The sequence below is a fragment of the Scyliorhinus canicula genome, chromosome 11, assembly GCF_902713615.1.
Source record: "Scyliorhinus canicula chromosome 11, sScyCan1.1, whole genome shotgun sequence".
Lineage (NCBI taxonomy): Eukaryota > Metazoa > Chordata > Chondrichthyes > Carcharhiniformes > Scyliorhinidae > Scyliorhinus > Scyliorhinus canicula.
The window spans coordinates 10,339,289-10,365,817 of record NC_052156.1 but is presented as its reverse complement, the minus strand read 5'-3'; the positions used below and the strand labels follow the sequence as shown (position 1 = coordinate 10,365,817).

General features: G+C 46.5%; 1 protein-coding gene across 4 annotated transcripts in view; it reads right to left on the bottom strand.

The window, feature by feature from the left end:
- dalrd3 (DALR anticodon binding domain containing 3) overlaps positions 1-21,472 on the bottom strand; it is a 93,233-nt gene extending 71,761 nt beyond the window's left edge. For 2 of the 4 annotated variants that reach the window (XM_038812248.1, XM_038812247.1), the window contains exons 1-8: positions 21,258-21,472; positions 14,852-15,153; positions 11,334-11,629; positions 8,783-8,835; positions 7,470-7,586; positions 6,454-6,524; positions 1,947-2,005; positions 995-1,077 (exon numbers count right to left, since the gene is read on the bottom strand). In XM_038812248.1, the coding sequence (XP_038668176.1) occupies positions 995-1,077; positions 1,947-2,005; positions 6,454-6,524; positions 7,470-7,586; positions 8,783-8,835; positions 11,334-11,629; positions 14,852-15,153; positions 21,258-21,443 (1,167 nt within the window). In that variant the 5' untranslated portion in view covers positions 21,444-21,472. Of the gene's footprint in view, positions 1-994; positions 1,078-1,946; positions 2,006-6,453; positions 6,525-7,469; positions 7,587-8,782; positions 8,836-11,333; positions 11,630-14,851; positions 15,154-18,414; positions 18,543-18,941; positions 19,091-21,257 lie in introns of those variants that run through there. The other 2 variants (XM_038812250.1, XM_038812249.1) reach the window with 2 other exon arrangements.
- Between the last annotated feature and the right edge of the window lie 5,057 nt (positions 21,473-26,529).

Here is a 26,529-nt window from a genome sequence, read left to right as displayed (position 1 = left end):
AAAGCAAAAACCAAATGGCTGACTTTGTGTTTTACTGAAAGAAGCTCCAGCCATGAATGAAATTAGAGTGAAACTTGTCATAGTCCCAGAGGACCATAAGCTGCTCTTCCCTTTGAGAGAGAGCTGACTGGTGGTGATTTAACCTGAGGGCCACCACTCCTCAGGCGAGGGGCAAGGTCGAGAAGGCAGAGCCTTCGTGGTACCCAGTCACCCAATAGTGAATCTGCAGTTACCTTGTCTAAAAGATAAGAGGTGGGATACGAAGGATTGGGGGAAGTACTCTTCAGTCCATCCATCACAGGAGACAAATTGATCTTTTACAGCATTTATATCTAAGAGACTGTTTGCTTCCATTCCCAACCAAGATGTGGAGATGCCGGCGTTGGACTGGGGTGAGCACAGTAAGAAGTCTTACAACACCAGGTTAAAGTCCAACAGGTTTGTTTCAAACACGAGCTTTCGGAGCACGGCTCCTTCTTCACCTGAAGAAGGAGCCGTGCTCCGAAAGCTCGTGTTTGAAACAAACCTGTTGGACTTTAACCTGGTATTCCCAACCAAGGCATTCATTTTGTTTGATCGTAAAATGTAAATAAATAATTCCAGATATCAGCCCTAAATGTCCACTGTCTGAACCAGTTTCTTACCACCTTCTATCTCAGAGACCTCTGAAGTACGCTTTTAGTTGCTGTCGTGCAGTGATCAACATCAGTAATGTTACGTTCTCTAACGCCTTTTGTGGATCCTGCCAGCAGTGTCTCCAGAGGTTTTTACTGGTGCACTGTGTCTTCCATTGAATAGGAATTGCGGGGGCTTCCTTGTGGGCAAGGGAAGAAGTCAGTTTGGCATGCTCTTGTGCACCAGCAGGATGGCTTTGGGCAGTCTCCTCCCCCCCTTTATAAAAGTAGCGCAACAAGGCTTGTAGGAAATGTGGAGGGCGAGAAAGTCGGCATAAGAAACAATGTCGGCTGTAGTTGGAAGACATTGGATTACTTACTGGACTGCGATGCGCCGTCGCTAACAGTTCAAATCTGATGGAAGCTGAAGTCATGCTGCTGATGATTTCAGCCCACGATTCCCCTAGGATGAAACGCAATAAACATAATTGGAAAACATTTGCTTGGCTCTAATGAGTCAATTTCTTATAATCATAGAACTCCTACAGTGCAGAGGGAGACCATTTTCCCATCGAGTTTGCACCCACCCTCTGAAAGAGCCCCCCCACTTCGGCCCACTCCCCCGCCCTAATCCCGTAACCCCACCTCACCTGCACATCTTTGGACTGTGGGAGGAAACCGGAGCACCCGGTGGAAACCAACGCAGACATGGGGAGAAAGTGCAAACCCCACACAGACAGTCACCTTTAATAGGGGAATTGAACCCAGGTCCCTGGCGCTGTGAGTCAGCAGTGCCATCCTCTCTGCTGCAGGTAGCAATCCTCTTCTACCCATAGTCCACGATAGCCTTAATTGCTCCTCTCCAGAAGCCAGTCTGACTGCCACATATAGTACTGGCTATTTGAAAGGTTTCTTTTTATTCCAAATGTCAACTGGAGAACAAATTCCACTATTTTCTTTCTATGTCCCAAAGACCTAACTTGTTTTTGCTTCAATGAATAATTTTCATCCTCTTGTCAATCTCGGTCTTTAACATCGATGTTAGTTACAGAGCTGAACTACGCTGCTCACTGTCTTAACCAGCTGAACGCTGAAGGAAGTTATTTTTTTGAACTGCCTGCTCAATATAATTCAACCCCCGCTGACAAACATATTTCTCCAGAAGTCTTGGCACTTGCACCACTCACACCCTCAGCAATAGGAATGTTTCCATAACTGGCCCCCAAAAAAACATGTTGGGACATCCTATTGTCAAGACCACTGATCCCATGATCGAAAGGGACGGAACAAGGATTGCACACTAATGGGGAAACTGGATAGCAGAGCTTGTACCTTGCACTAGGTTCCCGTACTTCATCACAGATGCTTCCTGCATTTGAGACCTTCGAAACCTGAAGGAAAAGTAGTGAGTGAATGCTTTAATAAGTAATATGTTTGAGATTTCTTGCATTCTACAATTTCATCTGGTTTCAAATCATCAATGGGTTCAAAGTAATTAAATACTACCCATATTTTTTAAGACTAGGCTGGGTTTAAAACTTAATTTATCAGAAGTAAATTGTCTTAAAGGTTCGTGAAATTGCGTATTGCATCGTTAGAAAGGGCCAATCCGGGCAGTATCTTTAATAGGGCAGTCAGGACAAATTCACTTCTGTAATACCCTCCAAAGGACAGGGTCTATCCATTGTGAGTGACAAAGGGGAACTTCCCTATGGATGAAATGAGAGCTAGACTTCTGCTGCATTAAGTCGTGGCTCCTGGACTAAAGTAGTTTGGTTGCTTACCTTCTCAGACATGCTATGGTGCACTGTGAATCCAGATGGGAAATATTACTCGGTTTAACTTGTTCAATGCAACAATTATATTACTTATTAAATCTTGCACTGCAAATCCTGTTTCTCCAAGAATTGAGTACTTACTGATTGTATTTTACACTGATTCTAAATCTTGGTCAGGTCACTGGTTAGTGCAGTAATTTTATTATTTATATAATGGTATTTTCATTCCGCCTTTTCATTTGGAAAAAGTGCTGAAAATTACAGTGTTGTTGAGGGAATTTATGCTTTGCCTAAATGTCCAGTTATTAAAGATATCAAGGGATATGGGGACAGTGCAGGAAAATGGCACTAAAGTAGAAGATCAGCCATGATCCAGTAGAGTGGTGGAGCAGGCTTGAGGGGCCGAATGGCCTACTACAGCATCTATTTCTTATGTTCCTATCTCTTGGCAATAACCTGAATGTTTGTGGGCGGCACAGTGGTGACACTGCTGCCTCACAGCACCAGGGACCCGGCTCAATTTCGGCCACGTGTCACTGTCTGTGTGGAGTTTGCACTTTCTCCCCGAGTCTGAGTGGGTTTCCTCCGGGTGCTCCGGTTTCCTCCCACAGTCCAAAGAGGTGCAGGTTAGGTAGGGTTACGGGGATAGGGCGGGGAGTGGGCCTCGGTAAACGGATTTATGGTAATCGGCAAAAGGTGCAAAAGTGGTAATGAGGACCCCCTTTAGGAGAGTCGGTGCAGACTCGATGGCTACATTATGTCTTCTAGGATTCTATGGATTTGCAGAAGTCAAAGACTTGAATTTATATCATGCTAATCACTCTTTATAAATAAAATTTCTACAGACCCTTTACAAGATTGGACATGAAGCAAAAGTTGAAGAAGGTGGGAACAATAAGCATAAGACTGATATATAGATAAAGGGAAGTTTTGGAGGAGGAGATGGTGACAGTACTGCCGTGTAGTGCCGAAAGTTGTTTTAAGGGTATAGATGGTGTAAGGATCTTTCCGGCTTATTACCTCCTTTCCCTTTTCTTTTATTTTGTCATTATAATTATTGATCCGTGGGTGATTAATGGACATGTATCCTTCAGTCAAGCAGCAGAGAAAATGAGGACTTCAGAATTTACAGGGGGAACACTCTGCTAGTTTGAACAGGGTCTTCAGACTTTTCGGCACCAGAGAGAGAGATGGGGTGGGACTCTACTTGACTGATTGACTTGGGGGGGGGGGGGGGGGGGGGGGGGGGGGGCAATGAATTGGTCCAAAAGACCGTACTCTGCCTGGCAGCAGGTGGTGATTGGATCCTGTCCCAGTGGAATGATTTTCAGAGTCCCAAGGAACTCAGTTCAACTCCTGGAAGTACAGGGCCAAGGACTTTCTCTATCTCTCTCCTCTGTGTTTTCTCCAGAAATTGCTGTATTTCTGGAACTGCAGAGAACCTGAATGAATGAATCCACAGGAAAACCATTACAGGCTACAAACAAAGACCAGGACACACTCTCTCTCTCTCTCTCCAGAAAGACTGTGATGCTGTATTTCTGAAACTACAGAGTCCTGAATGAACCTGTGGTAAAACCTTCGACTTAAAGTAGAGTTTGAAGAGGCGTAAGGTGCTGGACACAACCATCTGAAACAAAGACTCCTTTCCCTTTTATGATTTTTTTTACCTCTTTCGTCCCCTCTGTGATTGTCTGTCTTGTATGTGCATGTAGAGGGTGCGGGGCAAGTTAATAAGGGAATTAGATAATAAGTAACCAGTTATATTTGCTGCATATTTAGTTACAGTTCTTGTTATTTAAAGTAACTGTGTTTACAATTACAAACCTGGTGACTGTAATTATTGGGCAGCCAAGGGCCAAAGACTTTGGGTATTTTTCTAAGAATTATTGATTAATTCACTTGGGTTGTGACAAGGGGGGCGGGAATTGACCGCGCACTAGCCCAGGGTGTCGTAACAATACAGAAAAGACATGCATGTTAGAGTAGACTTCGGTTGGACATAGAGCTTCAGATCTAACTTGGAGAGACATGGGGCTTTTCACAGTAACTTCATTTGAAGCCTACTTGTGACAATAAGCGATTTTCATTTCATGAAGACTTTGGCTTTATGAAAGCTGAAATAGGTCCTGATCAGTTCACGTTTCCTTTATAAATATTGAACCAATACACGATGCCTTGGTACTATATTGAGTTAAATGATGTTCTGGGCTTTATCTCAGAAAACCAGGTTGAAAACTCTCTTCACAGCTGTTTCAATTATGAAATACAATTCTGAGTGGGCACGAGTACAAATCATAAAACTGATGATAAAACTAGCACAGTGGGCTAAACAGCTGGCTTCTGATGCAGAACAATGTCAGCAATGCGGGTTCAATTCCCGTACCGGCCTCCCCGAACAGGTGCCGGAATGTGGCGACTAGGGGCTTTTCACAGTAACTTCACTGAAGCCTACTTGTGACAATAAGCAATTAGTGATGCAGCCCAAGTGTAACTGCCAATTTGATATTATGACTGATGGGATGATCCATTGGACACCAGACATATTGTAGAGACAGAGCATGGATGCTTATGTTTTACATCCAGCAGTGTAACCGGGAAGTTATTTAAAATCCTAGCTTTTGAGTTAAATATGTCTTAAACCCAATAATTCACTCTCCTTTTTTCCTTCTGCTATAGAGCGGATCTGGTGTGATATATTTTACGAGCAGCACCTAGCCTTTTGTTGGCTGTTGGGCAATAATAACTCGCATTAACATAACACTTTTCAATGTCCTCGTGTCTCAAAGCACCTCACAGCCAAATAATTATTTTTGAAACACAGCAGTCAATGTACACACAGCAAAATGCCACAAACAGCATGAGATGAAGGAATGCTGTTGGCAGGGACTCCTCCGCTTTTCGAATGGTGCCTTGGGATCTTTTACATCCACCCACACGGGCAGATGTGGCCAGTTTGGCATTAACCAAAAGGGATAACCTCTGACAATACAGCACTCGCTTTAGTATTGTCAGCTCCAGGGGGTAGGGCACTCAAGAGATCTGCAGTTTTCAGATGCACGGCCATATGGAAGGGAACTGCATGCATTTTGAAACTTTGATTTTGAACAAGGTTTACCGGAATCTTACCTAATCTACTGTATTGTTACTTTGTGTATTGTCATTTGTTCTTAAGCTTGAGCTTCCTTCAAAAGAAACTGGCTCAATGGGCCAGATGCTCTCTCTCAAAATTCCTGCTCCCATTTCTTGTGATCAAAAGGCTATATGGTCTATTCCTTTTCCCATTTCTATCATTTCCAGCATGGTTCAATTCTTCTGTCACAAAGATTGTGAATAGTGCTATCACACATTCTTTACATAGCACCCAGCACCATTCGCAACCTCATGATAGCCAGCAGTGCTCTATATCATAGAATTTACAGTGCAGAAGGAGGCCATTCGGCTCCTCGAGTCTGCACCGGCCCTTGGAAAGAGCACCCCACCTAAGCCCAAACCTCCACCCTATCCCCGTAACCCCACCTAACCTTTTTGTACACTAAGGGACAATTTATCATGGCCAATCCACCTATCCTGCACATCTTTGGATTGTGGGAGGAAACCGGAGCACCCGGTGGAAACCCACGTAGACACGGGGAGAACGTGCAGACTCCGCACAGACAGTGACCCAAGCCGGGAATCGAACCTGGGACCTTGGAGCTGTGAAGCAAACTGTGCTAACCGCTGTGCCACCGTGCTGCCCACAAATAGCCAATGAACTACCTCTGTGGTGCAGTCACTGTTACAATGTAGGGTATGTGACAGCCTGCTGGCACACAGTAACGTACCACAAACAGCAATGTGATGATAACCAGAAACTTTGTCTGTGATCTGGGGAGAGCAAATATTCCCCAGCATAATTTTCAATGTTAAAAAGGTTCACCCGGAGACTTGTTGACATTGTGTACAAAGATTACACAGGCAAAGGCATGTCTGCTTTAAACACGAATAAAGTAATGGGAAAAGAGAGCCTGAATTGTGGCAGCCCTTATTTTCTGTGCCGATTAGCCGCAACGGTGACTTACTGGAAGTACTGGACAGCGCTGAGGTGTGAGTTTTCACCAGTTATTTTCACTGACCCACACACGAGGTGCCTCTGTGGGTGAAAGAAAAATGTATTTTAAATATTCCGGTCCCACGTACTGGAATCCAGCAAGTTAATTACAGAATAAAACTGCTTCAAACATGTTGGGTGGCGGTGTGGTGATTCATGGGCCACACCAATTATCCCTTCACAGTCAGAGGTCACTTCAGTGCCAAATTATGAATATTGCATTCATTTTTGAGAGAGCAGAGGGCGTGACGAAAGTTTTGGAACAGTTTGAATTTCTTGTCCTGGCAACATTAAACTGAAATAGGTATTGTGAGTCATCATAGAATTTAGTGCAGAAGGAGGCCACTCAGCCCATCGAGCCTGCACTGGCTCTTGGAAAGAGCACCCTACTTAAGCCCATGCCTCCAGCCTAGCCCCGTAACCCCACCTAACCTAAGGGCAATTTAGCATGTCCAATCCACCTCACCTGCATATCTTTGGACTGTGGAAGGAAAACGGAGCACCCGGAGGAACCCCACGTAGATACGGGGAGAACGTGCCGACTCCACACAGACAGTCACCCAAGCCAGGAATCTAAGTTGGGACCCTGGAGTTATGAAATAACAGTGCTAACCACTGTGCTGCTGTGCTACTTAAGTCCTCCACTTAATTCAAATTTAACCTGGTGATTTGAAAGCTTGATCTGCACATCCACAAAGCTCACTTCGATATTCACCCACTGCCTAATTGCACAGGCCAAAATAAATAGTTGATTCAAACACCTGAAGAAACGGTGCAAATCGCACGTGACTGGAATAACCTACCAGACGTGGTGGAAGGGATGCGGATTCCAGACTCCAGGTGAGGAAAGGTCTAATATTAGTGGATGAGCTCCTGAACGGACTCATGTTCTAATGGAAACCTTCTGTGGTTCTACCTCAGCCCATCAGCCTCTCGAGCCTAATCTGCCATTCAATAATACGGCCTATCTTTACCCATCGAACCAACCTGAGTCACTCGATCAACCCCGTTATCCAGGATTTGCCAGAGTAGGTCAATCTTCTGCTGTTGAAACTGCTCCTCACAGCCCACCACATGGATCACCAGACACTCCTCAGTGTCCTCCTAAAGCACAAAACACATTCTGGTGATTTTGTTAAAACATCTTTACCTCTCAATTTATCCTAATTAGAGGCTTTCAAAGAGCTATGCCAGCTCTCTGAAAGGGCTGTACAATTATTCCCTCTAGCCCTGCTTTCCCCTTAGCATTGATCCAATTTCATGGATTTCCTCCGGGTGTTCTGGTTTCCCCCCACAAGTCCCGAAAGACGTGCTGTTAGGTAATTTGTACATTCTGAATTCTCCCTCAGTGTGCCCGAACAGGTGCCGGAATGTGACGACTCGGGGCTTTTCACAGTAACTTCATTGCAGTGTTAATGTAAGCCTACTTGTGACAATGATATAATAATAATCTTTATTGTCACAAGTAGGCTTACATTGCAATGAAGTTACTGTGAAAAGCCCCGAGTCGGCACATTCCGGTATCTGTTCGGGTACACGGAGGGAGAATTGAGAATGTCCAAATCTTCTAACAGCACGTCTTTTGGGGACGAACGGGAGGAAACCGGAGCACCCGGAGGGAACCCACGTAGACACGGGGAGAACGTGCAGACTCCACACAGGCAGTGACCCAAGCCGGGAATCGAACCTGGGACCCTGGTGCTGTGAAGCCATAGTGCTAACCACTCTGCTACTGTGCTGCCCGATAAAAGATCACTGTTACAATTCTCTTTTGAAAGTTATTACTGAATCTGATTCCTCCACGCTTTCAGGCAGCGCATTCCAGATCTTCAGAAATCTGATTTTGCACAAGTAAAATCCTCATTACCACCTTTTGCCAATTATCATAAATCTGATGCCCCATCAACTATTTTTAAAATCTTTCACTTTGACAAATCTAGTCCTCTCCCAGAGTGCCAGGCACCACATCTAACCAAAAAGGTGCTGCCACTTTGCACAGTTTACGGAGTGCAACTATCTCTTGCGGGATGAACATGTCCATCCATCATTTGGTAGTTCACAGGACAAAACTATCCATAATTTAACACCGAATGTTAGTGACTCTCAGTAACCCACAGGGACAGCTGGTTCAGATACAGGAAATATCACAATGACACAATTCTGAGGCTAACATTGAACCAGTGGAGGGAGTTTTACAAGGGAGTGTCCCTCAGCAAACCGACTTGTAGATTAGAACGGGATCAACGCATTTCAGACTTTAGAGCATGTGCTCCATTTGAGGAAGCTATGCTTTCACTGACCTGTAATACAACGTGTTGAAGCTCTGCTATCTGCCTCAGGGCTTCCTCCTGCACTGTACAAAGTAGAATCAAATAAATTAGTTAACATCCGTTAGTGCCGTGGGAGGGTTGGGGGGAGGGGCGCTGTGTGTGTTAATGGCGACTATGGGTGATCCCTAATTCTTTTTTGTCATTTGTTTGTGAGAACATGCGGGCTAATGTTTAGCTCACTCGGCTAAATCGCTGGCTTTTAAAGCAGGCCAAGCAGGCCAGCAGCACGGTTCGATTCCCGTACCAGCCTCCCCGGACAGGCGCCGGAATGTGGCGACTAGGGGCTTTTCACAGTAACTTCATTGAAGCCTACTCGTGACAATAAGCGATTTTCATTTTTTCATTTTCATGTTTGGGGTTTGGTGGGAGGATGGGATCGTTGTTATTGATATGGGGATTGACATATTTGTTACTGATTATTGTTTATTGCTGGTGGGTGTAAACTTGGGAGAAAATGTGAAAAAGGAGAATAAAAAATATTTTTAAAAAACATCTGTTAGTGCCGAAAAGTAAATACCTTTCTTAGATCGCTTACAAAACGATTGATGCGCCCTAGCTTTACACTTTTAAATGACCCATTCAGTATAGTCTCACAATCGTACCAGCTCGATACCCAATCTGTATCTATAAATTAGAGGCCTTCGTGTCATTGTGCTGGTTCATGTTGTAGCTACGTAGGACGTAATAATTGAGTTTAAACTCAATGTACTGTCCAGCCCATTAAATCTGCAGTGCGATTTGATCAGTACTTGAGAAAATGTAAAGAAGTGTTTGATTTTCTCTCGTCTCCAGCCTCTTGTTGCAGTCATTCTTTTTATTTTACAAAAACTATCATTGCTGCTCCTCTGAAGTGTCCCTCCACTTTGTCCCTGTTGAGCTCCAAGGTGGTGAGCACTGCTGCCTCACAGTGCCAGGGACCTGGGCTCAATTCTTGGCGATTGTCTGTGTGGAGTCTGCACTTTCTCCCCGTGTCTGCGTGGGTTTCCTCTGACTGTCCAAAGATGCGCAGGTTAGGTGGAGTTATGGGGTTAGAGCTGGGGAGGGTGTTCTTTCAGAGGTCAGTGCCGACTCGACGGGCCAAATGGCCTCCTTCTGCACTATATGAATTTAATGGTTCCATTCTAAGGTTCTAATTACACAATCCCATCAACAGGTCCTCACTGCGCTGAAATCAATAACTACAGTACTGTTTCTTCTTTGACAGGATTGAGAAAATTGCAGCCATTTCTCCTCTCTCTCTCCTAACTTTCCCAAAAAAACGGCAGTGTTATTTTCAGCGAGTAAATCGGTGCAGTTCCCATCGGCAGCGCGATCCGGACTGTAATCTTCAGGCACTTTGATTTACTTTCTCCCCCCCGTGAAAAACACCCCCCTGAGGCGCAAAGTGTCTGATTCGCCTGCCCCCGAGGGGGTCATCCAAGCACTTCAATCAAGCGATTCCACAGCACTTGATCTGATTGAAGCCAGGCAGATGGCAGCCAGGAAACCAGCTCCTCAATTTACGGAGGGGGCCCTAACCCGTAGGCTGGATGCCTTGGAGGAGAGGCGGGCAATAATATACCTTTGGGTTGGCAGGAGGCCCTCCAGCAAGGTAATGAATTCAGCCTGGGACACAGTAGCAGCATTGGTCAGTGCCAGCAGCCTGACCAAGAGGATGGGAATGCAGTGTCAGAAGGTGAATGACCAACTATGATCAGCAAGGGTAGGTTTTCCCTGTCTCCTCTTGGCACTCCAGCCTTGCATCATCCCTGGAGTATCACTTTAAACCCAGAAACTGCCACCTCGCAGGTTCCCAGCACCAAACCTACCAGCATGGTCCTCCAATCGCCCAGCACTCCTGCTTATGGCTATCACGTGCACCATCCACCATCGCAGAGACACACACCTCAGTGGGCAAACTTAGCAGGCAGATGTCAGCCTTGGAGATCAAGTGCACACAGGAATTCTGCTAGAGTTTGAACTGGTTAGAAGTGTGAAGCTTGCTGGTACTGAGCACTGGTAAACCTCTTCAGCTTGACCAGCTAGGATTTCGATGTTAACTTTTGGCATCCCCTTGCAGGAATTGCTGGAATTGAACGGGAAGGCAATGACAGGGTTGTCTCACCAGATCCCACGCACAGCCGGTTTGAACAATTTACCGCTCAACGGTTTTGAGCGATAGTTTCTGACCAAGATTCCCTGGGTTTCGTTCAGTGAAATCTCCACTCCAATGTGTAGATAAGTCTCTCTCCATGTCTGCATTTCAATGCAATTTCCATCACCCCATGTTATAAATGATCAACCAGATGACTACATGGATAAATATGCAAGTTGCAGCGCACACACCTTATTTTGTATAGTGCTGACTTAACTAGTACGTTTAGAAAATTGTGTGTTACATACAAGAGGAAAATATGGGAATGCCCATCTTCCACATAATTTTGTTCTGATTCGCTCATTATGTTCCCATTTTACTGAAAAATGAGGAAGGGGAATTTTCAAACATCCGCGTTCTCTTCAAAAAAAGATAGTCAGGACCTACCCAAAGCCATGTCCAGGTTGGCATCGTAACCTTCTAATTCCTTCTCCTTCACAAACTGTCTTAAATGCACCTTGAACACATTATCTTTCGGAAGTTTGTTATGTGCCTGGTCTGAATGGGCATCGAACTTCCCGAGCTGTGCATAAACAGACTCCGACAAAATCTTCCTGAGGTTGGAAACTCCTCCCTCGTTGGATGTGGTTTGCCGGGTGGATGGCCAAGCGACTCTCAATAACTTCAGGAGGTTGCAGGCGGAGGTTTTTTGGGTAAGGTTTGGCGTTGTGTGCACTACGCAGCTGAAGGAAGAATGGTGGGTTGAAAGTGAGAGATGTTCAATTGACAAGGAAATGAAGGCTGGACCAACACAGAATATTACTGACCACTGACTTTCTGAAACACTGCCTCTCAGAACTACTCCAACCCAAGGTCACTGAATCCAAGTAGGGAAATAGTTTTTACATAAGAATGTACATTTCAATGGAACCTGTCGTCAGGTGCTTTAGAGAAACAAAGCAGTGACAGAAAACTTCAATTGTAACTTCTTTTGATGCTATCAAAGGTCTGGAGCTTTAGGATGGGGGGAGGGGGTTCAGGGAAGGAGTTTTAGTTAGTTGCGTTGACAGTTGAATGCTCTTCCTGGGGTTCTGTGCAGAGGGATGGGGATGTACAAGAGACCAGGTTCAGAGAAGCAGAGTTATGAGCTGTTATTGGGCGTTTGCAAAGGCAGATTAGGCCAAGGCAGTTTGTAAACGAGTACTTGAATTCAGTGCGAGATTGAGTCAGACACAGAAGTTTGGGTCAAATAGAGTTTGGGAGGTTGGAAGTGATTAAAACAAGGGCCTTGTGGGGCAGGCGATCATAGGACATCAAAATGAACAGTATGGTTGGTGGATAGGATATGCAGTTAGAATAGAATACAACATTACAGCGCAGTACAGGCCCTTCGGCCCTCGATGTTACGCCGAACTGTGAAACCCCTCTATAGCCCATCTACACTATTCCCTTATCATCCATATATTTAGCCAATGACCATTTAAATGCCCTTAATGTTGGCGAGTCCACTACTGTTGCAGGCAGGGCATTCCACGCCCTTACTACTATCTGAGTAAAGAACCTACCTCTGACATCTGTCCTATATCTATCTCCCCTCAATTTAAAGCTATGCCCCCTCGTGCTAGCCATCGCCATCCGAGGAAAAAGGCTCTCACTGTCCATCCTATCTAATCCTCTGATCATCTTGTAAGCCTCTATTAAGTCACCTCTTAACCTTCTTCTCTCTTAACGAAAACAGCCTCAAGTCCCTCAGCCTTTCCTAATAAGATCGTCCCTCCATACCAGGCAACATCCTGATAAATCTCCTCTGCACCCTTTCCAATGCTTCCACATCCTTCCTATAATGCGGCGACCAGAACTGCACGCAATACTTCAAATGCGGCCACACCAGAGTTTTGTACAGCTGCAACATGACCTCATGGCTCCGAAACTCAATCCCTCTACCAATAAAAGCTAACTCACCGTATGCCTTCTTAACAACCCTACCAATCTGGGTGGCAACTTTCAGGGATCTATGTACATGGACACTGAGATCTCTCTTCTCATCTACACTACCAAGAATCTTACCATTAGCCCAGAACTCTGTACTCCTGTTACTCCTTCCAAAATGAATCATCTCACACTTTTCTGCATTAAACTGTGGATATCACAATTGCTTCACAGCTCCAGGGTCCCAGGTTCGATTCCGGCTTGGGTCACTGTCTGTGCAGAGTCTACACATCCTCCCCGTGTGTGCGTGTGTTTCTTCCGGGTGCTCCGGTTTCCTCCCACAGTCTAAAGTTGTGCAGGTTAGGTGGATTGGCCATGATAAATTGCCCTTAGTGTTGGGTGGGGTTACTGGGTTATGGGGATAGGGTGGAGGTGTTGACCTCGGGCAGGGTGGTCTTTCCAAGACCCGGTGCAGACTCGATGGGCCGAATGGCCTCCTTCTGCACTGTAATTCTATGATAATCTATGATAAACTCCATTTGCAACCTGTCAGCCCAGCACTGCAGCTTATCTATGTCCCTCTGTAAACTGCAACATCCTTCCGCACTGTCCACAACTCCACCGACTTTAATGTCATCCGCAAATTTACTCACCCATCCTTCTACGCCCTCCTCCAGGTCATTTATAAAAATAACAAACAGCAGTGGCCCCAAAACAGATCCTTGTGGTACACCACTAGCAACTGAACTCCAGGCTGAACATTTACCATCAACCACCACCCTCTGTCTTCTTACAGCTAGCCAATTTCTGATGCAAACCGCTAAATCACCCTCAATCCCATACCTCGTATTTTCTGCAAAGCCTACCGTGGGGAACCTTATCAAGCGCTTTAGTGAAATCCATATACACCACATCAACTGCTTTACCCTCGTCCACCTGTTTGGTCACCTTCTCAAAGAACTCTAAGGTTTGTGAGGCACGACCTACCCTTCACAAAACCGTGTTGACTATCCCTAATCAAATTACTCCTTTCTAGATGAACAGGTCCTAATCTGAAGCCAGGGGCTTAAAGCTGGAGGGGTGCCCCTCACACCAAGGATAGCTGACCAGGAGTCTCTCCCGCTCTTACATCTGCCATTGACATGTGTTGGGAGGGTTTCGCAGGTAGATACTTAACCTATTGGTTATGTTACAAACGCACCTTACATGACATTATATAACACCCCAATTATTATAACCTCCTCCAATTCAGTAAGAGTCATGGGACCGCAGGTCTGACAACAGCAATGTACAAACAGAATTTTTAATGGTCTTTCAAGTAAACAATTTCAATAGGGAACACTGGAGTCCATGGAAGCATCTGTTTTAAGCTCCTCTATGGACTGAAAAAGAGACTCAGACTTGCACACTGTGTGACTGTGAGCAAACGGGAGGGAATAGAACCAGAGGTAAAGAATAATTGTAGCTGTGACGAGGCCTCGAAGTATCACATTTCCTCCCCCTCTTTTCCTGAATGCACCAGTCTGAAATGTCGTGCCCTGGGTATTGGAGGTCCTCGAGCCTTGTGCATTCTGTAAACTAATAAAAAGTGCCCTGGAAGTGACAATGTCTCAACCGTTTACGAACAGTTCCTGGTGGTGTTTCAATGCAGCTAGTAACCATTTTAAATGAATTAAGCTGTTCAAATGGATTAATAATCACAAAGATTGCATTAATTAGATTGCATTAAAAGATTATACCCAAATTCCCGTAACAGCCTTCCCGAACAGGCGCCGGAATGTGGCGACTAGGGGCTTTTCACAGTAACTTCATTTGAAGCCTACTTGTGACAATAAGCAATTTTCATTTCATTAATTAACACAAGCAGGAAGTTAGACTGTCTTCATTCATCTTAAAAAAAGTGTTTTTAAGTATTAGCTTCAGCTTGGAGCTTCTGCCTTGCAGGGTACAATCAGTGCCAAAGTTCCACAGACCAAAAGTCTTCAGGTGAACATTGTAGATGAGCAGATTGAGAAGGTTATTAAAGTAAAACTCACCCCTGCTGCCGTAACAATACTGCAAGATGGTCGACCAGAAGGATAGTTCGTAAATGACTAACTGTGAGCGATTCAGGTCCTTTATTCCCCTGCAAAGCTGCGCAATTCAGAATCACACATTTCTTCTTTGCCGATGGGGCCTTCAAAGGTCTTGTGTAGAGAGGAAGATTGCTCAGGACATGCATGAAAAGGGCAGGATGGTCCAGGCGAATCACCAGCCCCTTGTCCGTCTGCTTGCAGCTTTGAATGTAGTGGCGCTGACGGTACTCCAACAACAATCTTTCTACAAGATCTTCAGGAACCTGAAACCATTTGAAGACATGGGTTACTTACGATTACTTTGCATCTCAAGGAATAATAATAATAAAAAACGAAAAACAGAAAATGAGAGCGGCTCGGTTGGTTCCTACACTCGGAAATATGAGCTGAAACTTTGAGAGGACAACTTTGTAGAAGGATTATATCCAAATTTGGCTTATTTTCTCTGAGAACCACAAGAGCGATATCAGGCAAAAGCTGGTGCCGAGTCACATCAAGACAAAGAGGGAGGTTTGAAGGAGCATTTCAAAAGAGAAATGGAGGTTTAGGGGGCCAATCTTGGCATTACTACTAAATCGGGAGCCAGTGCAGGTCAGCAAGCACGGTGGCGATGGTTGAACGGGATTTGGTGTGAAATGTGACTGAGATCCACTTTTACCTTTTAGCAATCTTGTGGCGAAGGAGAATCATGGTAAATATTAGAATCTCAGTCCTGTATTGCTGAAACAAGCTGCTGTGTGGACCATATTTGCTTTGGGCCTCCACCTTGTGGTTGAATTTGGTAAGTGCACTTCACTGTGCAGATCAGACGGATTTGATCCGACATTGGTATGTCTTTGGAAGGCAAGTTCAAATATTACAACCAATCTCCGTCTGCTGGGAAAAGGGGATTGGGGGACAGTAAGAGTGTGTCAGCTAGGGTTCTTGTTCCTGAATAAAAAGACTTGCATTTATAGAGCGCTTTTCAGGGTAGTTGGACAGCTCAACACAGTTTAGGAAACACAGCAGTCAATTTGCTCACAGCAAGCTCCTATCCACAACACTGTGGTAATGACCAGATTTGTTTTTTTGCAATGTTGACTGATATTGGCCAGGACATCAGGATCTCTCGCCTGCTCTTCTTCGAAATAGTGCCATGGGATTTTTTACATCCACCCGAGCAAGTAGACGGGGCCCATGGTTTAACGTCTCATTTGGAAGATGGCATCTCAGACAGTGCAGCACTCCCTCCGTACTGCACTGAAGTGTCAGCCTTGATTTTTGCCCTCGAGGCCAGGAGTGGGACTTGAACCTGGTGACTCAAGAGGCAAGCGTCCTGCCAACTGAGCCACGGCTGATTTATTGCTCAACTTTGAAGTACCTCACCGGCTGAGGAGCTGGTGAAATGACACTTCACTAGAAATGACCAGAGAAAGTTTTGGACAGAAATGCTTCAAACTTTTTTTTTTCAAAGGGAGAAGCAAGCCAAAACTTTGAACCTACAATCCAAGTGTAATGCTACGACTGGGCCTAACTCTGCTCCCTTGGTCACAAGTGCCACAGAAACTCCTGCAATGTGAAGTGTCAACTTTTTAGTGTTTTATGTTGTTATTAAATGCTCACATCTATCTGCTAAAACCGGAGCTGAATTTGTGGTGTGATCTCATTGTCACCTGTCACCATTCCACCCTCTTCCAGACGGTCTTTATCATAAACTTTGCCAAAGTAGTAATTAAATTTAATAAAGCGCTTAGCAAACTTGTTCTGCAATACATCCTCTTGTAGCCTTTTGAATGATTTATGTGTGTCTGCTAATTAATAATAATCAAAATAAAACCATGTCATTTCCTTCAGGCTCTATTCCAGGGGGCTGGGCTGGGTTGAGCTGTCATAGGCTCCAGGTGCCGGTGTTTTCTGTGCTTCCCGCCAGAGCCATGGCACCTGCTTGACTAACCTCCAAAGATGGAGCATTAGTGCCAGCCCTCCCATGTGCCGGTGGGGGTGAGCAAAACTATGCACCACATCATAGAGGACTGCTCAATCTACAGAACGTGGCGGAGGCCTATCTACACTCAACACAGCAGGACGGGAAGAAGGTGCCTGGCTCAGGGACTTGGCATTCGCTGAATGGCCAAGTCTTTATGAATGTACTTCCAATTCCATTGGCTGTGTCTCTGCTCCCACCGTTTCTCTCACTGCTTCTTCTTGGCTGGAAGGCACTGCCTTGGGCTGTGGCACAGGCCACACACCAAACCAAATCCTCTCATTAACTCCCCTAAGTGCCCTTCCTCCACGTGTGATCCAACACGACGTGCTTTCTGCAGCGTGTTGACTAACATTCTCACCCAATGTCTATACATATATGCCTGGTTATCTGCAAGAGGCAGAAGACGCCAAGCAGCAGTGGGAACCTTGCTGTTTGTATCCTTTCTTAGCCTATGGGTGGAGGGCAAACGTAATTTAACTGGTCATAAGAACAGAGAAGCAGAATATTTTTTTTAAAGGTGTGAAACTTGTAAATCTTATGCTGAGAGGTACTTAGGTGCACTCGTAATAGGAACACAAAGTCAGCAAGAAAGTAATAAAGCAAATGGCATGTTGGCCTTGGTTGCAATGGTTTTGCTGAGACCACAACTGGAGTTGTGTGCGCAGTTTTGGCCTCCATATTTAAGGAAGAATATACTTGGACTGGAGGTGGTACAGCAAAGGTTCACTGGACTGGTTCCTGAGAGTGACAGCACTGTCCTTGGACGGGAGACTGAATAAATTGGGTCTATATTCACTGGATTTCATAGAATGAGAGGTGATCGCTTTGAAACGCACTAGATTCTGAAAAGTCTTGTTCCCCTAGCTGGGGCATCTAGAACAAGGGACAGCATCTCAAGATAATCATTTTGGACTGCGATGAGGAGAATTTTTTTCAAAGGGATTGTGAATCTTTGCAATTCTCTTTCCTCGAGGGTTGTGAATGCTCCATTGTTGATTATACTGAAGGCTGGGATTGTCAGATTTTTGGTGTCTCAGGGAATTGAGGGATATGCGGAGTGGGTGCGTGAATGTGATTGAAGCCAGTGATCTGCTGCGATTATATTGACTGACATAGCAGACTGGGTAGGGTGTACGGTCTGTTCGTCTCCTATTTCTTTGTTATAATCAATTATACTGACTGGAGGATGGAATTGAGACCTTGTCTTTGTCCGTTTAATTGCTCAGGGGATGTGACAAAGATCTTTGCGATAGTTTGGAGCTCAATCATCTCAACCCCAGGACATCGCTGCAGGAGTTACTCAGGGTAGTGTCCTAAGCCCAACCATCTTCATTATCTAAGAAGATTCGAACGGTACAGAACACAGTACAATCATCAGTGAGTGTCACCACCTCTGACCACATTGGTGAAGCAGCTGAAGATAGTTGGGGCCTAGGACACTACCCTGAGGAACTCATGCAACCATGTTCTCTAGCTGAAATTACTGTTAACATTTTATTCATTTCATTGTTACGGTTTCATGGCAATTACATTTATGCTAAGTATGACGCCAACCAACGATTCCCATTGACTTCAGTCTTGATGTCTCACTCAGTCACCTGCTGCCTTGATGTCAAAGTCAATCATTTTCATCTCCAGTGGAATTCAGCTCTTTTATCCATGTTTGGATAATGGCTGTAATGAGGTGCCGAAACTAAGCTGAGCATCAAGAAGCAGGTTATTGCTGAGGAAGTGCTGCTTGATAACAATGTCAGTGACACTGTCCATCACTTTGTTAATGATTGAGAATAGACTATAGAGGGGTGAATTGGTCATTTGGATTTGTTCTGCTTTTTGGGGCAGGCCATTGCAAAGGAATTATTCACATTTTCGGGAAGTTTGTCGTGTTGTAGCTCCAACGGCCAGAGAAGAGGTGATGGTGATTGCCCTTGACATCAAGGCAGCGGCTGACAGAGTGTGATTATCGAGAAGTCCTAGCAAAATTGAAGTCAATAGGAATCACCGCTTGGAAGTCCGACTTAGCAGAAAGATGGTTGCTGGAACTTTGCTAGGAGCGCGGTTCTTTCTGGAGCACAAGTACTACACCTGGGATGTTGCTGGGGCCCATTGCCTTGGTAGTAAAGAGTGCCGTCCACCATTTCTTGATATCACATGGAGGATCAAACAGGTTGGAGATTGATATCTGAGATTTTGGGGACCTCAGGAAGAGTCTGAAATGGATCATCCATTGGACACTTCGAGATAAACAATTCGTGCCATAAGTACATTTTCCTACTAAGCCAATGGGAGATGCTTCAACAAGAATACTTACATCAATATTTGCAAAGGTTATGACTTAAATCCCACCCCTGTGTCAGACTGTCTCACCCAAAATAACTTGTTTTACTACTTTCCACCAAAGAGTTGAACAGACTTGTTTTGGCTCTGCTGCAGCTGCCAGAATCTTTGCTGTTGTCAAATCCACTCATTAAATGCTGAGAGGGACTGAATTGAAAATGCTCTGACAATAACATACGCAATTGTTACTAGGAGAGATATGTAATCACTATGTACAACTATTCACGATATACATTAATGATCTTGAAAAAGGAATGGAGGGCATTGTTGCTAAGTTTGTAGATGATACAATGATACGTAGAGGGACAGGTCGTATTGAGGAAGCAGGGGGGACTGCAGAAGGAACTGGACAGGCTAAGAGAATGGGCAAGGAAGTGGCAGATGGAATTCAATGTGGAAAAGTGTGAGGTTATGCACTTTGGTCCGAAGTATAGAGGTACAGACTATTTTCTAAATGGCTTCGGAAATCAGACACACAAAGGGACTTAGGAGTCCTCCTAGTTCAGGATTCTCTTAAAGTTAACTTGCAGGTTCAGTTGGCAGTTAGGAAGGCAAATGCAATTCATGTCGAGAGGGATAGAATAGAAGAGCAGGGATGTACTGTTGAGGCTGTACACGGCTCTGGTCAGACCTCATTTGAAATATTGGGAGCGATTTTGGGCCCCTAAGGAAGGATGTGCTGGCCAGTGCTGAGAGTTTGTCATATGAGGAGCGGTTGAGGAGTTTAGAAGGATTAGGGGGAATCTCATTGAAACTTACAGAATACTGAGAGTGGACACGGAAAGGATGTTTCCACTGGTCGGGAAAACTAAAACCCTGGGGCACAGCCTCAGACTGAAGGGATGGATGATCCTTAAAACTGAGATGAGGAGGGGTTTCTTCAGCCAGAGGGTGGTGGGAAACCGAAGCACCTGGAGGAAACCCACGCAGACACGGGGAGAAAGTGCAAAATCCACACAGTGACTCAAAGCCAGAATCGAACCCGGGTCCTGTGAGGCAGCAGTGCTAACCACTGTGTTACCGTGCCGTCCAGTAAGAGTGGTGGACTCACACTGAGGAACATTAATTTACACAGGGCTCAGGCCCTGTGGCGGCAACGCTAATGCTCAAATGCTGCCCCTTCCACACCCCAAACCGATCTAACAATAATCTCTGCAGCTTTCCTGTGAAATTTGCTTGAAGAGAAAATGTCCTTGGTGTCAGGACTCTTAATTAAAGGTGGGGGGGGGGGGGGGGGGGGGGGGGGGGGGGGGGGGGGGACTGCTGCTGCTCAGCAATGGCTCTAAGCCAAGCTGTGCGTATGTCCTCTGGGAAGTGGGATTAACATGAGCCTGGCATCCTGAGATGGGGTGGCTGGGTCCCTAGATTCGGTTTAAAAACATCATGGCTAAGAGGATTCTGACCGACCACCTCTCACTCTCTGGACCTTGTCCAGTTTCTCCCCCCCCCCCCCCCAGGAAAACAGCCTCAAGAACAGGAAGAGACCATTCAGCCCTTCAAGTCTGTTCTGTCATTGGCTCAGATGCTTTGCAGGTATTCGGTCATAGAGGTTTACAGCATTTTACGGCACGGGAGCACAGTTGCTTCACAGCGCCAGGGTCTCATGTTCGATTCCCTGACTTGGGTCACTATCTGTGCGGCGTCTGCACGCTCTCCCCGTGTCTGTGTAAGTTTCCTCCGGGCGCTCCGGTTTCCTCCCACAAGTCCCGAAAGACGTGCTGTCAGGCGAAATGGATATTCAGAATTCCCGCACAGGCACCGGAACGTGTCGACGAGGAACTTTTCACAGTAACTTGTGACACTAATAAAGATTATTATGATCAAAATAGGCCCTCCTGCCCAACTTGTCCATGCTGCCCAGTTTTTACCACTAAGCTGGTCCATTCCACTCTCTGTGAGCTCTCTGTGCTCAATCTCTCTGTGTTGTTACAGTCCCAGTCTCATCTCTCCCCCAGTCTCATCTCTCCCCTCCCCTGAGTTTAGGTGTAAGGTGCTGCCTTGTGGCTTTGGAACCCCGGCAGGCCCAGCCCGATTGACCCTTCCCCCCGCCGCGGCCCCGCCCACCTGTCCCCGCGGGTACAGTCTGCCCAGGGCTGCTCGGGGCGCGATCCAGTCGCGGCCTCTCAGGTTGCGCTCGCTGCTCTCCTTGAACCAGACGCGGCCGCCCAGCGCCGCCTCCAGCGCGGCCGAGCAGCCGGCCAGGCTGAAATCCGGCGCGCAGGCCGCAGCTTCCCGCCGGCCGCTCGCCATCCTGACTGACCCCCCTCCGGGACAGCCACTTCCGGGTCACCAGCGACTTCCGGCTCTATCCAGTTGCCAGGGAAACAGCCCCCCCTGCAGGCTGCCTGGCCAGCAGAGGGAGAGGCCGGGGCAGCAAGTGCAGGCAGGCTGGGAGGAGGCCATTCAGCCCATCCAGACTGCACCCCTCCCCCAGCCCAACCTAGTATCCTAAACTAACCTTTTTGGACGCTGAGGGACAATTTATCATGGCCAATCCACCTAACCTGCACATCTTTGGACTGTGGGAGGAAACCGGAGCACCCGGAGGAAACCCACGCAGACACGGGGAGAACGTGCAGACTCCGCACAGTGACCCAAGCCGGGAATCGAACCTGGAACCCTGGTGTGGTGGCAATGACAACCACTGTGCCGAACTGTGATTTTGTGATGTATTTTGCAGATTCTATACACTCATTCACTGATTTTCTTCCATCACAAGGTCAGATGTGGGATGTTCTGGGGAGGAACCCTGGGCACGACCATCTTCGGCTGCTTCATCAATGACCATCCTGTAATGTCCCACACGGGACCCACAGAGTGCGAATGCTCGTCTTCCCCATGCTCTTTGCAGAGTATGAGCTCCCATGCTAGGAGTAAGGTATCTCAATCACCCAGAGTATATAAGGCCAGCCAGTAAGACACTGATCAGAAGGAACCCAGCCGGGGTCTACTGGGTAACGTATATATATCGTTTGTAAATAAAACTTTGTTCTTATTTTTACTCGATGTGGACTTCCCCCTTGTCCTTATTAAACTGGCGACGAGGAGTAAACTGGTTTGCTGTCAACGCAGCGACATATTCAGCTGAGTCACCTCCCCGATAGCCTGGATCAGGTTTGGATTTCTTTGATTTGCCATGCCTCTGTTTGGGCAATATGCATTTGGCAATGGTGTTGAAGACTGGAACCAATACGTTGAACGGATGCGATATACTTCCAGGTCAACAATATCATGGAGAACGAGCGCCAGACAGTCATACTGTTGACAGGCTCTGGTCCACATATTTTTGGGTTGATCCGGAGTCTCAGTCATTCCATGATACAAGTGGCCAAATGAACTGCTGTGTCAGTCAAAGACAAAGTATGCACTCCTTGTTTGATAAGATCAAGAGTGCTCTGCACCACTACAGAAACGGCTGCTCCCATATCCAGCACCACGAGGAGCCATTGACCATTCACTTGTATTGGAATGCGAATAAGGGCCAAACGGGGCACTGCCAAACAGGTCAGCTGCATCTCATCCACATCTGATGATGCCAGACATGCAAACATTTGACAAGCTGGTGGCACTTTTGGGGCAATACTTCAACCCAAAACCTGTCGATAATCGTTTAAAGATATTGGTTGAATATGCTGCAGAGGTCCACTGGTGAGTCAGTCACCGAATTTGTGTCTTGGCTACGGAAGAGTATGGAACTGTTTTGTCTGATATGCTCCACGATCGGTTGGTCTGTGGTAACAATAATGTGGAAACTCCGAAAAAACCTTTGGATTAAATCTCCATAACTTCTCAGCAGGTGCAGCGGATCTCCTTATCCCAAGAAAGTATGGAATGCGACGTCCAAGAGATACAAGGGGTGAAGGTGAACATTTTGGGGCGTAACCCCCTCACATGGTACCTCGGACCGACCGCCATTGCAACTCGGGCTTCTAGGTGAGGAGCCGACCACCGAGACATGCAACGTCCCCGGACTCGGCTGAATGTGATTCAGGCCCATTTGCGACATGTGGACACCAACCTAGGTGTACTGACCAGTAACAGGAAGGCCAGCACTCCAGGTGCTTGGTCGAGATAGGTTTCAGCCCCGGGGGTGGGCCCTGCATCTGTACAGAAACATAGAAAATAGAAGCAGGAGGAGGCCCTTCAAGGCCATTCATTATGTTCATGGTTGATCATTAAGTTCAATACCCTGATTCCACCCCCCCCCCCCCCCCCATATCCTTTGATCCCTTTATCCCCAAGAACCAATAACTGGTGTCCAGATACTAGTGGTGTACCACAAGGATCTGTTTTGGGGCTGCTGCTGTTTGTCATTTTTATAAATGACCTGGAGGAGGGCGTAGAAGGATGGGTGAGTAAATTTGCAGATGACACTAAAGTCGGTGGAGTTGTGGACAGTGCAGAAGGATGTTACAAGTTGCAGAGGGACATAGATAAGCTGCAGAGCTGGGCTGACAGGTGGCAAATGGAGTTTAATGCAGAAAAGTGTGAGGTGATTCATTTTGGAAGGAATAACAGGAAGACAGAGTACTGGGCTAATGGTAAGATTCTTGATAGTGTGGACGAGCAGAGAGATCTCGGTGTCCATGTCCATAGATCCCTGAAAGTTGCCACCCAGGTTGAGAGGGTTGTTAAGAAGGCGTACGGTGTGTTAGCATTTATTGGTCGAGGGATTGAGTTTCGGAGCCATGAGGTCATGTTGCAGTTGTACAAAACTCTGGTGCGGCCGCATTTGGAGTATTGCATGCAGTTCTGGTCGCCACATTATAGGAAGGATGTGGAAGCATTGGAAAGGGTACAGAGGAGATTTACAATGATGTTGCTGGTATGGAGGGAAGATCTTATGAGGAAAGGCTGAAGGACTTGAGGCTGTTTTTGTTAGAGAGAAGAAGATTAAGAGGTGACTTAATTGAGGCATACAAGATGATCAGAGGATTAGATAGGGTGGACAGTGAGAGCCTTTTTCCTCAGATGGTGATGTCCAGCACGAGGGGATACAGCTTTAAATTGAGGGGAGATAGATATAGGACAGATGTCAGAGGTAGGTTCTTTACTCAGAGAGTAGTAAGGACGTGGAATGCCCTGCCTGCAACAGTAGTGGACTCGCCAACACTAAACGCATTCAAATGGTCATTGGATTGGCATATGGATGATAAGGGAATAGTGTAGAGCAGTGCTTCTCAAAGTGTGGTACGCGTACCGGTGCCGGTACACGAGACACAGTCTGCCGGTACTTGGAGTGTTTCCAGAAAAGAAAGAGACAGTAATCCTGGATTGGCTTGTTTCGCTCACCGGTCCCTGGCACATTGAAACAAAAAACTGCCGGTATGCCACATCAGATAGTTTGAGATGCACTGGTGTAGAGGGACTTTAGAGCAGTTTCACAGGACGGCGCAACATCGAGGGCCGAAGGGCCTGTACTGCGCTGTAATGTTCTATGTTCTATATCTAATTCCTTCTTGAAATTACACAATGTTTTGGCCTCAACTACTTTATGTGGTAGCGAATTCCACCGATTCACCACTCTCTGGGTGAAGAAACTTTTCCTCACCTCAGTCCGAAAAGGTTTACCCCTTTATCCTCAAACTATGACCCCTAGTTCTGGACTCTCCCACCATCAGGAACATTCTTTCTCAATCTACCCTATCTAATCCTGTTAGAATTTTGTAAGTTAGGTGACCCAGAAGAGGATGAGGCTGAGATGCAGATGAACTGTTTGGCAGTGCCCGTGTGGCCCCTATTTGCGTTAGGATACAAGAGAATGGTCATATGTTCCAAATGGAGCTGGATACGGGATTGGCTGTTTCTGTAGTGGCGCAGGGCACTTTTGATCTTATAGAACAACGAGTGAGGGCAGCATGGTGGTGCAGTGGTTAGCACTGCTGCCTGACGGCGCCGAGGATCTGGGTTCGATCCCGGCCCTGGGCATGAGCAAACTTTATCTACAGCTGGAACTTGATGAATCCTCACGGGTGGACATCACGATTAATAGGCACAAGGGACTTTATGCGTACACCCGGCTTCCGTTTGGAGTCTCCTCGGTGTACGCAGTCTCCAGCGTGTCATGGAGAACATCATGCATGGATTGCCATTTACTTGGCTGGCGTGGTAGTCACAGGGGCCACGGAAGAAGAACATTTGCAGAAACTCAAAGCAATTTTCCAAATATGGGGTCTGCCTGCACCGTGCAAAGTGCGTGCTTCACACAAAAGAAGTGGAATATTTGGAATATTGGGTGCACCGAGATGGCCTGCACCCAGTCGCGGAGAAGGTAGGGGCAATTAAAATGGCCCCTTCTCCGCGAGACTCACCAAACTTCACTCTTTTCGTGATTAATGAATTATTATGGCCGTTTCATTCAGAATTTGGCTACCATCCTCACACCCCCTCCACTTGCTTTTGAAAAAGTGCCAGCCTTGGGGCAAGACCCAGGATACGGCATTTAACAAGGCGAAGCAGTGGTTGCCTTCTTCAGAAACGTTGACACATTTTGATTCCTCAGAACTGTTGTACGTTATGTGCGATACTTTGCCGTATGGCATTGAGGCAGTTCTGTCCCATTGAATGAGCAATGGCTGTAACCATCTGATTGCTTTTGCTTCCCGGACTGTGGCTGTGCCCGAAAGAAAATATGCCCAGATCGAAACAGAAGGTCTTGCGGCCCTATTCCGTGTAAAGCGATTTCACCAATACATTTATGGTCGATCACAAGCCATTGCTAGGCCTCTTCCGTGAAGGCAACACAATCCCATCAATAGCGTCTGCTAAGATTCAGCGCTGGGCTCAGTTATTGGCTGCTTACAAATACTCTTTCGAGTACCGCCCAGGGCCCTAGATTGTGCATTCTGGTGTGTTGAGCCGTCTTCCCCTGCAATCCGCAAACCTCCCTATGGCGGAAGAAGTGATTGCTGTCCTGAATTTCATGGACTCCTTGCCCGTCACCACTTGTTTGTTCGTGGCTGGACGCAAACTGAGCCTGTACTTGCCAAGGTGTGACATCTGGTGCTATACAGTGGACGGCATCAGCAGCTACCAGGGGAGTTGAAGACTTTCTGCTCAAAATTGTGGGAACTGACCGTGGAGAACGGTGTCCTCCTGTGGGGCGCCAGGGTTGTTGTCCCGGCGAAGGGACAGGCTGTTGTGTTGAAGGACCTTCACAGCGGACATCCCGAGTGTCCAAAATGAAAATGCTTGCGAGAAGCTACGTTTGGTGGCCGGGTTAGGGCACGGATATCGAGATGCTGCCCAGGTGTGCTCCCATCTGTTAAGAGCACCAGCAGCTTCCCGTGGCGGCATCCCTACAGCCTTGGGAGTGGCCAGGGCGCCCTTCAGCTTG